The sequence below is a fragment of the Equus asinus genome, chromosome 4, assembly GCF_041296235.1.
Source record: "Equus asinus isolate D_3611 breed Donkey chromosome 4, EquAss-T2T_v2, whole genome shotgun sequence".
Lineage (NCBI taxonomy): Eukaryota > Metazoa > Chordata > Mammalia > Perissodactyla > Equidae > Equus > Equus asinus.
The window spans coordinates 41955615-41967744 of NC_091793.1; the positions used below are offsets into that span (position 1 = coordinate 41955615).

Here is a 12130-nt window from a genome sequence, read left to right on the forward strand (position 1 = left end):
GGGTGACCCTGCTGGTATTTGAAATCCCAGTGGCATAGCTTTCAGCATCACAGCAACACGCAGTCACCATAGGATGACAAGCGACAGACGGATGGTGTGGTTACCTGACCAGAAACGCACCCTGGCCTGCAGCTGTGACAGCACCGATTCTTAACCATTAGGCCACCAGTGCGGGCTACACAGATATTTAGGAAGCTGGAAAACGATCTGAAAGGGTCATTCACATTCTCCCATTATCTCTTGCCTCTTATCCTAGCTCCTAGATTTCCAAACGAAAGCTATCTGCAAACTTTCTGATTGAAAAGATCGCTGAGTGTTAATAACAATGGCAATAATAATAATCTTGATCAATATTTGCAGACACTTTACAGTTTACACAGTAATTTCAAGTGAGGTGATGTTATTTGCACCAGTCTCATTTATAATCTGAGGTTCATTAAGATTTAGTGACTTGCTTGAGGTCACATAGGAACAAATTGATAGATCTAGGACTAACAATAAAACAATTTACTATTTTGATAAAATAACAATTCCACGACTTGGAAATTTATTATGTGCTGGGCACTGTAGTATGTATGTTAATTGCACACAGTTTCTTATTTAATTCTCATAGTTCTCTCCCGGGTGGATACTAGTGTGTTGCCCATTTTATCTTTAAGGAAGCAGAAGCTTCGAAAAACTAAACCACCTACCTAAATTCTTACTGTGAAGACATGACCGTGGTTGGGATTTGTACCAGTTCCTTCTGACTTGGAGTTTGTCAGCCATTCTGCTGTACTGTCCCCTTAAGAAGTAAAATAATATCTAGTGCTTCCAGGTCCAAATCTCTTTCCAATAACAATAGTTGATAATGTCATGAGCTGCCCATGATCCCAGAGGGTGGTAGATGCTGGTTTAGAGGGTAAGGCAAAATTCTAGACTAGGAGAGTGGGTGTCCTCCCTTACCACGAGTGTGTGAGCTGGGTCCCATTTGTATGGTTATTGACAGGGGTCTAGCAGCACAGTATTCAGTGAGCAAAAGCTAACCCTGTAGATATTATAAGCCCTTCTTTTTTCCCTGCCTATCTTTATGAGATTTTTGCCTGAGAGACAGAATCTAAAGGAAGGATGATAATAGGCTCTTTAAATTTCAGACAGGAAGCAGTGATGTTTTCAATAGACTATGTTTCCATCTCCACCCACTCCAAACAAGTTAAGTATTGTATGACATAAAGTCTAGGAAAAGCCTGGCCCCCTATAAAAACTGCTGGGAAAATACTGACCAGCGTAGAACATTAGCAGCCTATTGTACAGCATAAAGTAGTAACTCAGCATTGACCTTCTCCTAAAAAGGGCAAAATGGGGAAACAAAAGAGCAGTGGATGATTGGAAAGATGGCCAAGACATCAGCTCTTTACCTGTTGAAAAGGATGTGTTCTAGCTATTTTGCTGGCTTGACCTAGAGATGTGAAATTGTGGAGGACAATTTAAATGTCTCAGGATCACCTTTGATATCTCTTTCCTTTGGGGAATCACAAGTTCAAATTCCAGGAGAGTTAGGTCAGCCTTTCATCTCCGGGAGCCAAACAGTGTGAGTGTCATGTGATCTACTCAACACTTTGGGATGTGACTTTTAAAACCAAAGGACAAGGTGCACATTTTGAGAGACTTGTTCCCCTGGTGGAGTGGCTGCCTCTTTAACAAAAAGTGAGAGATATGTAGACTAGACGCAATGTTGATCTACCCAGCCTCTTTTTTTTTTTTCTTCTGGAAACTACCTCATCCTATCTTTTATGAGGTTAGGGTAGAAAGGCCATTTTTTCCAATATGACCCCCTCCTCTGGCCATAGTGGGTGGGCCCAGGGCAGGCCCCTCCTCCAAGCCCAGTACTGAGCGGGGTAGGGATACCAAGGCAGACTCACTCCTGGGAAACACAAGACTTCTTTATTTGCCAGCTTTGGCTCAAGGACTCCTCGGTGGCTTTACTGAACTTTGCTTAGACTGTATGGCAGTCCAGGATGCTTTCACCCAACCTTCTCTTCCTCTTGCCTTCACTTGAGGTCAGGCTTGCATTGCATTCTGATGGTTTGTCCAGGCTTCCCCAATCCTCTTCTATTTCCTTTCATACAGGCATTTCTCCTAATAAAGTCCTTGCTCATTTAACCTAGTCTCATCTTTGTTTCTTGGAAGACCTGGGTTTATATGCCTGGCTTGGCTCCCAGCTCCCCACACAGCAATTGTGTGAACTTTGACAATCACTACATTGTTCTCTCCTTCTCAGTTTCCTCTTCTGTAAAATGAAAGGGTGGGATAAGAGTACCCACCTCATAATGTTGTTATGATTGCATGGGACCACCCTCATACATTTACCTGGCCTAGTTGTGTGCAAGAGAGCCTATTGTTTCAAGGGCCCTTGGGTTAGATCCATTTTGTGGACTTGATTGTTAGCAATGTCATTCTGTTCTGGCTTCTGTGCTGTCAGAGTCCACTGTGGGTCTACCTTTGTTAGAGCACTGATGTGCTGTAGAGTCAATTATGTGCGGTTTGTTTCCCCACTACAAAGGAAGCTCCTTGAGGGAGGTAGCATGGTTCCTTCCCCTCTTTATCCTCTTCAGATGCATAGAGCTTTAAGCAAAGCAGCAAATGAGGAAAAGCTTGTTAAACTGATTTAAATTTCCTGCAGGAGTGGTGGAACAGAACTCAGGTCCACAGCAAGCCTTGCATGGCTACCTACTTCCTGCTGTGGTCTGGACAAGAGCCGACAGCACAGGGCCCTCTCCTGTCTTGGAGCTTACAGTTGGTGAGTTGTGGTACAGTAAATATCAATGAAGAAACACGGGAGAGAGAGCCATTGTGTCGTTAGCACACTGGAGTCCATCTTGAGTTTGGATTCTGGTCTGGCCACTTGTTAAAGCAAGACCTTGGCAACACGCTTAGCCTTGCTCAGCCCCAGTTGTCTAATCTGCACAAAGGGGATAATTATATTATTTATCCTACAGGCCAATGGTGAAGATTAAATGAGGTGATTTCCTGTAGCCCTCAGCACAGGGCATGTGCTTAATAAATATTGGCTATTAGTATGGCTTTTTTTTTTGTTTGTAGTTACTGTTGTCAAAGTGTAGCTCATGCTAGGGTGCTGCTCTTTCTCTGGTACCCTACTGGGTACCCAGTGCTCGCTTGAATGCTGGGATAGCAGATGTATAGCTCTGTCTACTGATTGGTCCCTCCCTAGGAATCCCAGGAATTAGGAAATTTGTCTTCGTCTCATCACTCTTCCATGATTATCCTGACTTAGCAACTTTCTTACCTTCCAAGGAGACCACCTGACTCTATTTCACATATTTCTGCCTGTGATGTAAGAAATCACTACCAAAATGGTTTAAAAGCCTGAAAAAAAAGAAAAGAAAAAAATGCAGAAAGATATTTTCCCTCAGTGGCAAGAGGTATTTATGTTGCCTTTAATAGTCTTGACGGATGTTGTAAAAGGCTTCAGGCTTCAGGGCTGCTTCGACTGTTGATTTTATAGGCAGCTTGTTTAGTTAGCTGTTTGTGTTTGTGTTACATTTTTAAATAAAAAAAAAAGTTTAAGCACACTATCTTTCCCAGAGGGAGTTGATTTTGGAATTGCTGAAAGGTTCAAATGTTGTGGTATTTAAAAAAGTGAAACACCAGATTCTAGCAATTTCACTGATATGCGCTAAAGATTCAGAACATTTTTACCTAAAAACTGGATTTATTTTTCTCTCTTAAGCTTCCAAAATGCCATTGCTCACCCTCCAGTCCTTAAACTAATGTATGCAGCCATTACATGACAACGTTTGGGGGTGACATGTGGCCCAGGGTTTTTCCCTTGGGGTGTCATTTCAATGCAATATTGACGAGTTCACAGGATTGGTAGGAAAGGGCGTTGCCCTCCTTCACTCATTCTTTGTGTGTGTGACAAATCTGGGCAGAACATTCAAATGCTGTGTTCTAAATTTTCCTCCTCACTGAATTGAGAGAAATTTTGGAAGTTTGGAAGGCTCTTCTGAACTTTTAGGATGAACAAAATAACACTATGACAAGTTAAAGTGATTTGCATCACTCTGAGGTTGACGGGAGGCTTCAGCATGTAAAAGTAAACACACAGCGTGCCAGCCAGTGCTTTTCCAAGGCAGAAAATGGTGCAAGGACAATTCATGCGTGTATACAGTTTTAAAAAATCAGAATTGTTGCGTTGTGCCCAAAGAGCTTATACTTCCATTTTAGCGTTCTTTTGAAGAAGGAAACAAATATTATTTAGAGAGAGACAAACCAGAACATCCAATGGCCTAAGTCAACCAATACTGACAGAGTAAAAATAATAATGCTACGTATTTATTGATTCATTTATACTTTCCATATTTTCTAGTCCTGCAATGCCTCATGAACTATTCAAGCGTGCCACACTCACACCATGACATAAATATTGCACGTTTCCAAGTCTACAATTGTCAACTAATTAGGAATCCTTACCCAACCCTCAACCTGCCATGGTCTTGTTCCTAATCATTTGGAATTTTTTTCTTGCCATAATTGTTATCTACAGCTGTGAAAATAGCACATCATATTTTCACAGATGGCAGGGCTGGTTGGTCTTTGATTACTTGACCTCTTAGAATTGGCCAGACAGAAAGCCCCACATGAATGTTTATATATTACACAGAATTTTGTAAAAACTTTTGGCATATGAATCCCAGCTTGGAAACCTGGGCCATTTGGCCAGTTTGGGTTTGATGCAAAATTTCTTGATCTCTCATTGGGAACTTTGGAGCTATTTTGCCATCATGCTCAGCCTTTCATGGGTCTCACTCTTAAAATCCCAGCTTCCTACAGAAATTATGATCCTGCCAGGTAGAGGAGCCAAGGAGAACAGTATAAACCATTACCACCTTTTTTCCAGAGTGACAACAACCTGTGCCTGCTGAAATAAAGGTATGTTCCTTTATGTGACCCATTGGGAAGAAAAGTGTATGTCAGAGTGAATAGAGAAAGTTGGAGGTTTATGGTTAATGAAGGGGAAAGTGGCAGAAAAGGCATTTGATGGTTTTTGCCAATAATCCCAATCTCTAATAGAAGTAGGGGCAGGGAACAAATGCTGGAAGGAAGACCAGCTAGATGCCCTGACTCTTGAATGTCTTGGATCAAGAATTAGACCTGGAAGTTTCTGAAGTTACAAATTGGTTCTATGTGAAAAGTTACTGGGTTCTTTCGAAACGCAAATTTGGTTTGGAAGATTTAAAGTCCCAGGATCCTTAGAAGATATGATAGAAAGAAAACCAACTTCTTTCTGCCCCTTCAGCAGTGGTCCCTTTATTTCTTGAATAATATTTAATTTAGGACCAGAACCTAGGCCTTTGAGAAGACAAGGGAATCATGCAGTTTATTCTGAATGGTGATTAGTTTTCACAGAAGAATTTCCCTTTACTAAATGAAAACCCAGGAAACTGTTTAACTATAATCTTGGAAAATGATCCACCCTGAATCCCTAGTGGGTGCAACAATGCTAGAACACAAAACTACACCAACACATGCATACACACATGTGCACGCACGCGCACACACACACACACAGAGCAAAATTAGAGAAAATAATCCCCTTACCCCCTAAACTATTTGCTATAATTAATTACAGATTGTAAATTATCACTAAGGGCATTTAGAATTAAAATTAATTGGATGCACCTTTACCAATCTTGTTTCTATCAAACCTCTACTTTTTCAAAAGAGTTAGTTTCGTGACCAATGGGTCTTAAAACTATAACCACATCATTTGATAATATAAAGATGGGAATTCCCCAAATGGTTTTCTAGCTCTTGTTACTTACCGATCAATAGCCCATGGGAGCTACATTGAGTTCCTGGTACCGTGAGGACTTTCTTAGCTGCTGTCTAGAAATACCAGACCTGGACTCATAGACTGTGTTGTTCCATGTCTCTCTTAATTTCCCTGCTGTTCTTAATTTCCATTTCTCTCTTCTTGAGTTTAAATGTAAGTCTACATTTCTAAATCGTCTCTTTTGCTTGCTGGATAAAAATGAGATAGCACTAAAGGCATTAAAGGGGGTCCCATTACGGAAGAGCCCCAAGTATGTGGGCATCAGGGAAAGATGCTCAGACTTCACTTAGGCCCTTGAGGATGGAGAAGCTGATTTTGACCTTGCAGGTCTGGAAGTTTAGTGGCCGATGAAAAACTTTTTCTAACCGTACCTCCTCCATCCTTAAAAGTGAACTTGTCTGCTTAGGTCAATAAATATTGTCACTGATTTTCAAAGGAATCAGTAGCTGGGCTTTTATTCATTGAGTTGAACATACAACCTGAGGAATTCTACAGTGGATATTCCAAACCTCATAAAAGGGCATTCTGCTTCATGTAAAACTTCTAATCTTTTCATTGCTCCAAAGGCTTCCGTTTTAACTTCAGACTATCAATTTTGCCCTAGGATTAAAAGTCAGCATCTTGTTATCTTATAAATATTGCACAAAGAGCTAGCCCCTTCACATAGGCAAGTAAAGAGAATAGACCTCATCTTCCCCCATGGATGCCAATGGACTTGAGAAATTGCAAAATTTATTACTTAAGAAAGCCGTTGGTGGTTGGGGGGAGGGCGCTGGTCCCGGGATGGCGGAGGGAGAACGGGAGGAGCTCTTTGGGATCTCATTTCTTTGCCTCCTTTCCCACCCTTACATCCTAACAGTATGCACATTAGAAGCTGTCTGAGGTTTTGTTTGTTTTCAAGAGATGTTTGAAGGAAGATCAAATGCTTGTGAAAGGCACTGGATAGGCAGCCCTAGAAACTGAAATATCCCGGAAGCTATGTGAGCCCGGAAATATCCCACATTTTTATTTATTTTGGCAATTTTACTTAAAACTAGTAAGAGCTGGAGTTTATGCTACAATTAAATTTTCCTCAGGCACCATGAAATGAAAACACATATTACATTTGATTTTAACTGGTTGGGAAAAAAATGGTGGTTTTCTGAAAGTTCATTCTATGACTTTGAAATAAAAGTTAGTGGTTCCTCATCTGGGAGAGCTGAGCCTCAGTTAAGTTGGAATTATTCGTAGAGCTGGGGCTCTTTGGATTGGAAGGGGTCTTAGCTCATCAAGTTCTCTTCTTTCATCATATGCTTGAACCCACTACTACGTCACTGAAAAGTGTTGCTAATTGGGCTTGAAGTTTTTGACAAGACCCACTTCCATTTGAGGGGGACTATTTTTTTTTCAGATGGCTCTAATTTTCACAACTAAGTAAAATAATATTAACTAAAGCTTTAATAGTGCTTACTATGTGCCAGACATCATTTTAAGCACTATATTATATATTTGTACACATATGTGCTCACATACCCACATATAATGTCAATAAATCCTCACAACAACTGTATGAGGTAGATTCAATTATTACCCCCATTTGGCAGATGAGGAAACTGAGGCATAGGTAAGTTACATCATTTGCCCAAGGCCGCACAACTAGTAAGTGAGAGAGCCAGGATTTGGACCCAGGCAGTCTGATTTAGCTTCTGTATTCTTAACCACTATGTTTTATTGCATCTCCAATCTTTATGATTCTCCTCCTTCACGCCTAGTACAGAGGTTTGCATTATAGATGCTCAATAAAAAATATTTTCAACAATTTTATTTCAGGATCATGATTTCTTATATAGTCCCATTAGTTTCACATACAATCATCAATTTGCCGTAAGAGAAACAGTTGATAATTAATACTCTGCCTACTTCAAGAAAACACTGAGGGGATTAATAGGCACATAACTTTCACTATAAAGTACTCAGCCAGTTGCCACCTTTAGCGGTAGGTCCTTGAATGATTTCAATTTAGGCCAGAGAAGGAAATTCCAAACATGCAAGACTTGTATAAGCACAATCCTTTACCTTCCTTTTTTCACTCTGTACTTGTCTCACTATCCTATGTAAGGACGAGAGGACTCATTTCATCTCAGTAGTGCTACTTATTTCTGTGATCTGTCTTTCTACCCCTATTCAGCTGCTTATATCATTTATTTGTCCATCCATCCATCCATCCATCCATCTCCCATTATATGCCATGTATCACTAGGTACTTAGTATTGACACTAGAAAGGAGGAGATTGAAAGACAATAATAGAATCTTCCTGTTTACTTAGTTAAATTATTCAGAAATCACATGTAGGCATTCAACATGACTGCTTTAGAGTTGATAAAACTTCCACAGAGAAGTGCATTTTAACCCATAGACTGATAGTTAAACACTCTTTAACTAGAAAGTTCTATTGCTTTTTCTTCTTTTAAAGTCTTTGCCTTACTTCTTTTTGAATGAAATTCATCACTGGGTATAATTATAGTTTATCCAAAGCCTTGAGTTATTATTGACTTTTACTCAGTCATCAATGAAAGAGGGAAGAGATAATTCTCCAGGGAACTTTTCCATAAGACATGAACTGTTAATTCTTCTGCTGAACTGTGATCCCTTGAAGAGCCATCCTTGTTTGCGGGCTACCCTCAGGTGATGGTTGCACTAGGTATCGGCTTGTGCTTGAGGCTGGTCCCAAAGCATGAATGTCTTAGCAGGAAGACTCAGCATCTCTTGAATAGGTGACTGGCCAGATGGGCTCAGGCACCAGCCTGGCTTTTGTCTGCTCTGATAAGCCAGGATCCATTTTGCAACCATAGCAGCAGTGGCTTGGCTCTCATCTGGGGCTTTAACATGCTTCTAATTGGGCTTTTTCTCCTCGGCTGAGCCTTGGTCGTATCCATATATCATATATCCTGGGTTTTCAGTGAACCATGGAGGAAGGATGATCCTGAAGTAGAAAGCATGGCAGGGGTGTGAAGGATCAGGCAGAAAGGAGGTTCCTTTATACCATGACACTTTCAAAGTAGGCTACTTGGATGAAATGCTTCACTTCTTGGTTTAGTCCTCTTCTCACCTCAAGTGTCATCATTTGCTTGGCTGACCACTTCTCTCTTGCTCCCTCTCTCAGCTCTTAGAATTCACAATTTGGATGATCTTCAGACTGTTTGCTTTATTATCTATGAAGACCCTAACCCTACTGTTTAAATCAACGCAGCTGAAGGAGATCTCTAAGACCTAAATTCTTTGATTCTACTTAGCTTTTCTTTGCTCTTGGGGAAATCCAGCGTCCTTGTTCTCATTCACTCTCCTCTTTCTGGTGGAAAAATATTAAATTAGTGGCAGACTTCATGTGGCCATTTCTGCCCCACTTTTCCTTTTGGAATTATTAGTCCATGTGGATTATATGCTATGCTGGCCAGAAGGAGAGCAGCTTAGAATCCAAGCACGTCTTTACCCATTTCTGGATCTTGGTATCCTTATGTTTGAAATGAAGGGACTGAACTAACTGTTCTGAGGTCTTTTTCAGCTCTAACATAACATGGTCCTAGTACTTCCATGGAGCAAACACTCATAGGATTTCAGATCTAAAAATCTAGATTTATGTGTGTATGTGTGTACAAGAGAGAGGGAGAGAAAGAGAGACAGAAAGAAAGACTTTTATAGGAGATGGAATCAGAAGACAGTAGTCAGACATCAGAAGTCTTCTATTATGGGCTGAATTGTGTACCCTCCCCGCCTCCCAAATTCATATGCTGAAGTCCTAACCCCCAGTACTTCAAAATGTGATTGTATTTGGAGACAGGGTCTTTACATAGGTAATTAAATGAGGTGGGTCTTAATCCAATAATTGATGTCCTTATAAGAAGAGGAAATTTGGGCACAGAGATATGTACAGAGGGAAGATAATGTGAAGACACGGGTGAAGAAAGCCAATTACAAGCCAAGGAGGAGAGGCCTGGAATCTTTCCTTCCCTCACAGTTCTCAGAAGGAATCACCCCTGCCAACACCTTGATCTTGGACTTCCAGCCTCCAGAAGTGTGTGAAAATAAATTTCTGTTCTTTAAGCCACTTAGTCTGTGGTACTTTGTTATGGCAGCCTTAGCAAACTAATACATCTTTTATATTTGATTGCAAAGTGCAGGAAAAAAAAAAAAGAAAAAGGTTTAATGACCTCCTCTCGTAGGTTACCTCCCAGCCTTTAGGCAAATACTGGATGCCCTTTGGCCTGAACCTGGACTTGACTAAGAAATGCAGCCTCCAGTGACACTGCATAAAAGGAAATCTGGGAACTTCTCTGACACAATTCAGTCTTGCTGAGAATTTTGGGCTAATATTTAACTTTGGACATATATTGACATGAACAATTCTTCTGTAATAGATTCATACAAATTTTAAAATGCATATAAACGCCTCAATTTTTATCTTAATTCTTTTACTTTTATTTAATTGTTTTTTGGGGGAGGGGAATGTTGTATCTTGTTTGCCTCCTTTATGATTTTTATTCTTTTTTCATTCTTGTCACTGTCTTTCTTTGGACTTTCTTGGCCATTACATTTTTCTTTTCCGTTTTCTCCACGTTTATTAGCCACCTCCTACAACAGGTTACTTCTCCTCGGTTACACACATTCTCTAGCTCCATCCAGCCTATTTTTCTTCATTTCCTCTATAGCATTTCTCACTTTTCTTTATTGCTGTCTGCTTCTCTCTTATGGTCCTTGCCTCTGTCTGATTAGTCCTTTTCTCCTCCATTTTCCCTTTTTTGCCTCTGTGTTCAGTTTCTAGCTCCAGTCTCCCTTCTCTGCTCTTTCTTCTTTCCTTTCATCTGCTGACTTGCTTCTGTCCCCTCCTTCTGTTTCCCTCCTTGGTGTTTCTTTGGCCCACCTTTCCTTCTCCTCTGAGACTTCGTTTTCTTGGTGGTAGATGGGGGCTGATACTGTAAACATCACAAAAATAATTGCATTGAGAACAGATGGTTCCCTCGGTGTCTCGGAAGACAGAGCCTTTGAGTCAGCCCGGAATGCCCGGGCTCCATAGGAGGCAGGAGACAGCATTGGTGCTGGAGAGGTGTCTAGACCTCACTTACAAGACCCAACATTCCAGAACTGTGGGAGTCGTCTCTGATCTCCCAACATTTCAGAACTTTAGAACTCATCTCTGATCCCCCAACACTCCAGAACTCTGTGACTCATCTTTGACCCCTCCCCCTCCCCAACTAGAAATCGAGAGGTACTGGGTCACCCGAGAAGAGAAAGAATTAACCTGCCTTTGCCCCCTCAAGCACACCTTCCAGCCACATTCACCTAAAAGTTACTTCTGTGGTGCTTCCTCGCTGACTCACCCACTGGCTACTGGGTCCCTTGTGCACCAGCTTGTGCTCAGTCCCTTTTCATCACTCAGGGTGGCTCTCTGGGGTCACATCTCTGCTAAGCGCCCTGGTCCTCCTCCAGTCTCAGCTGCAGTTTAGGACCAGGGAGCAGCAAGGATATCATGTTGTTCTTGGTCTTTCATCTTGTGCTGTCTGCACAATGCTCATTTTGGCTTCAAAGATTAAAACCACAGGTTGGTGTTTTTTATTTTTTTGTCAACACAGTCTCCAAGGACACCTAAATGAGAGCTTTTACTTTCCTTACTCATCCTTCATTGCTTTCTTTTTCCTCCTTCACCTGCTCTTTCGTTCTCATTTTTTCTACTTAATGACTAAAGTTTTAGTTAATCATTTATATTCATTTGTTCACTCGTTCATTCACTCATTCAACAAAAATTTACCTAATGTGCACGAGATGATATACGTACTTTTGATGGTGTATATGTACCTCTAAGGTTTCTTTAAAGTCTAGCTCTTAGTAAAAGACACCTGCAGATTTTGATCATTAGAAATTTCTGGGTGTTCTTAGGGCCAAACAGAAATTTCTATTTTTAATTTTTTTTCTTTAATTACATTTGCCACTGTATGTGAATTGCAAGCAGTTCTCATTTTAGAGTATTTTTTCTTTGCACCTTTGCAGAATATTAGGACTTGAAAGGTTACATGCTTTGTTATTAATTACAGTTATGACAGACGTTAACACTTGTCCAACAGTTACTTTGTGCAGGCACATGAAAAGCATAATGTGTGTATTAACTTACATAGTTCTTACAATGACCTGATGAGGTAGATATTCTCGTTATCCCAATTTTATTGATGAAACTAAGGCTTGGATAGGTTACGTTATTTGGCCAAGAGCTCTACGCTGGTGGTTGGTGAGGCTAGAACTTCAATTTTGTCTGATACCAAAGC

General features: G+C 40.7%; 1 protein-coding gene across 7 annotated transcripts in view; it reads right to left on the reverse strand.

Annotated features, from left to right (window-relative positions):
• Positions 1-12130, reverse strand: part of IGF1 (insulin like growth factor 1) — an 83231-nt gene that overhangs the window by 4104 nt on the left and 66997 nt on the right. For 2 of the 7 annotated variants that reach the window (XM_044745787.2, XM_014835026.3), the window contains exon 4: positions 10735-10786. The exons of 3 other annotated variants lie outside the window; for them this stretch is intronic. In XM_044745787.2, coding sequence (XP_044601722.2) covers positions 10735-10786 — 52 coding nt within the window. Of the gene's footprint in view, positions 1-9989; positions 10787-12130 lie in introns of those variants that run through there. 2 more of the 7 variants (XM_014835024.3, XM_014835025.3) reach the window with 1 other exon arrangement.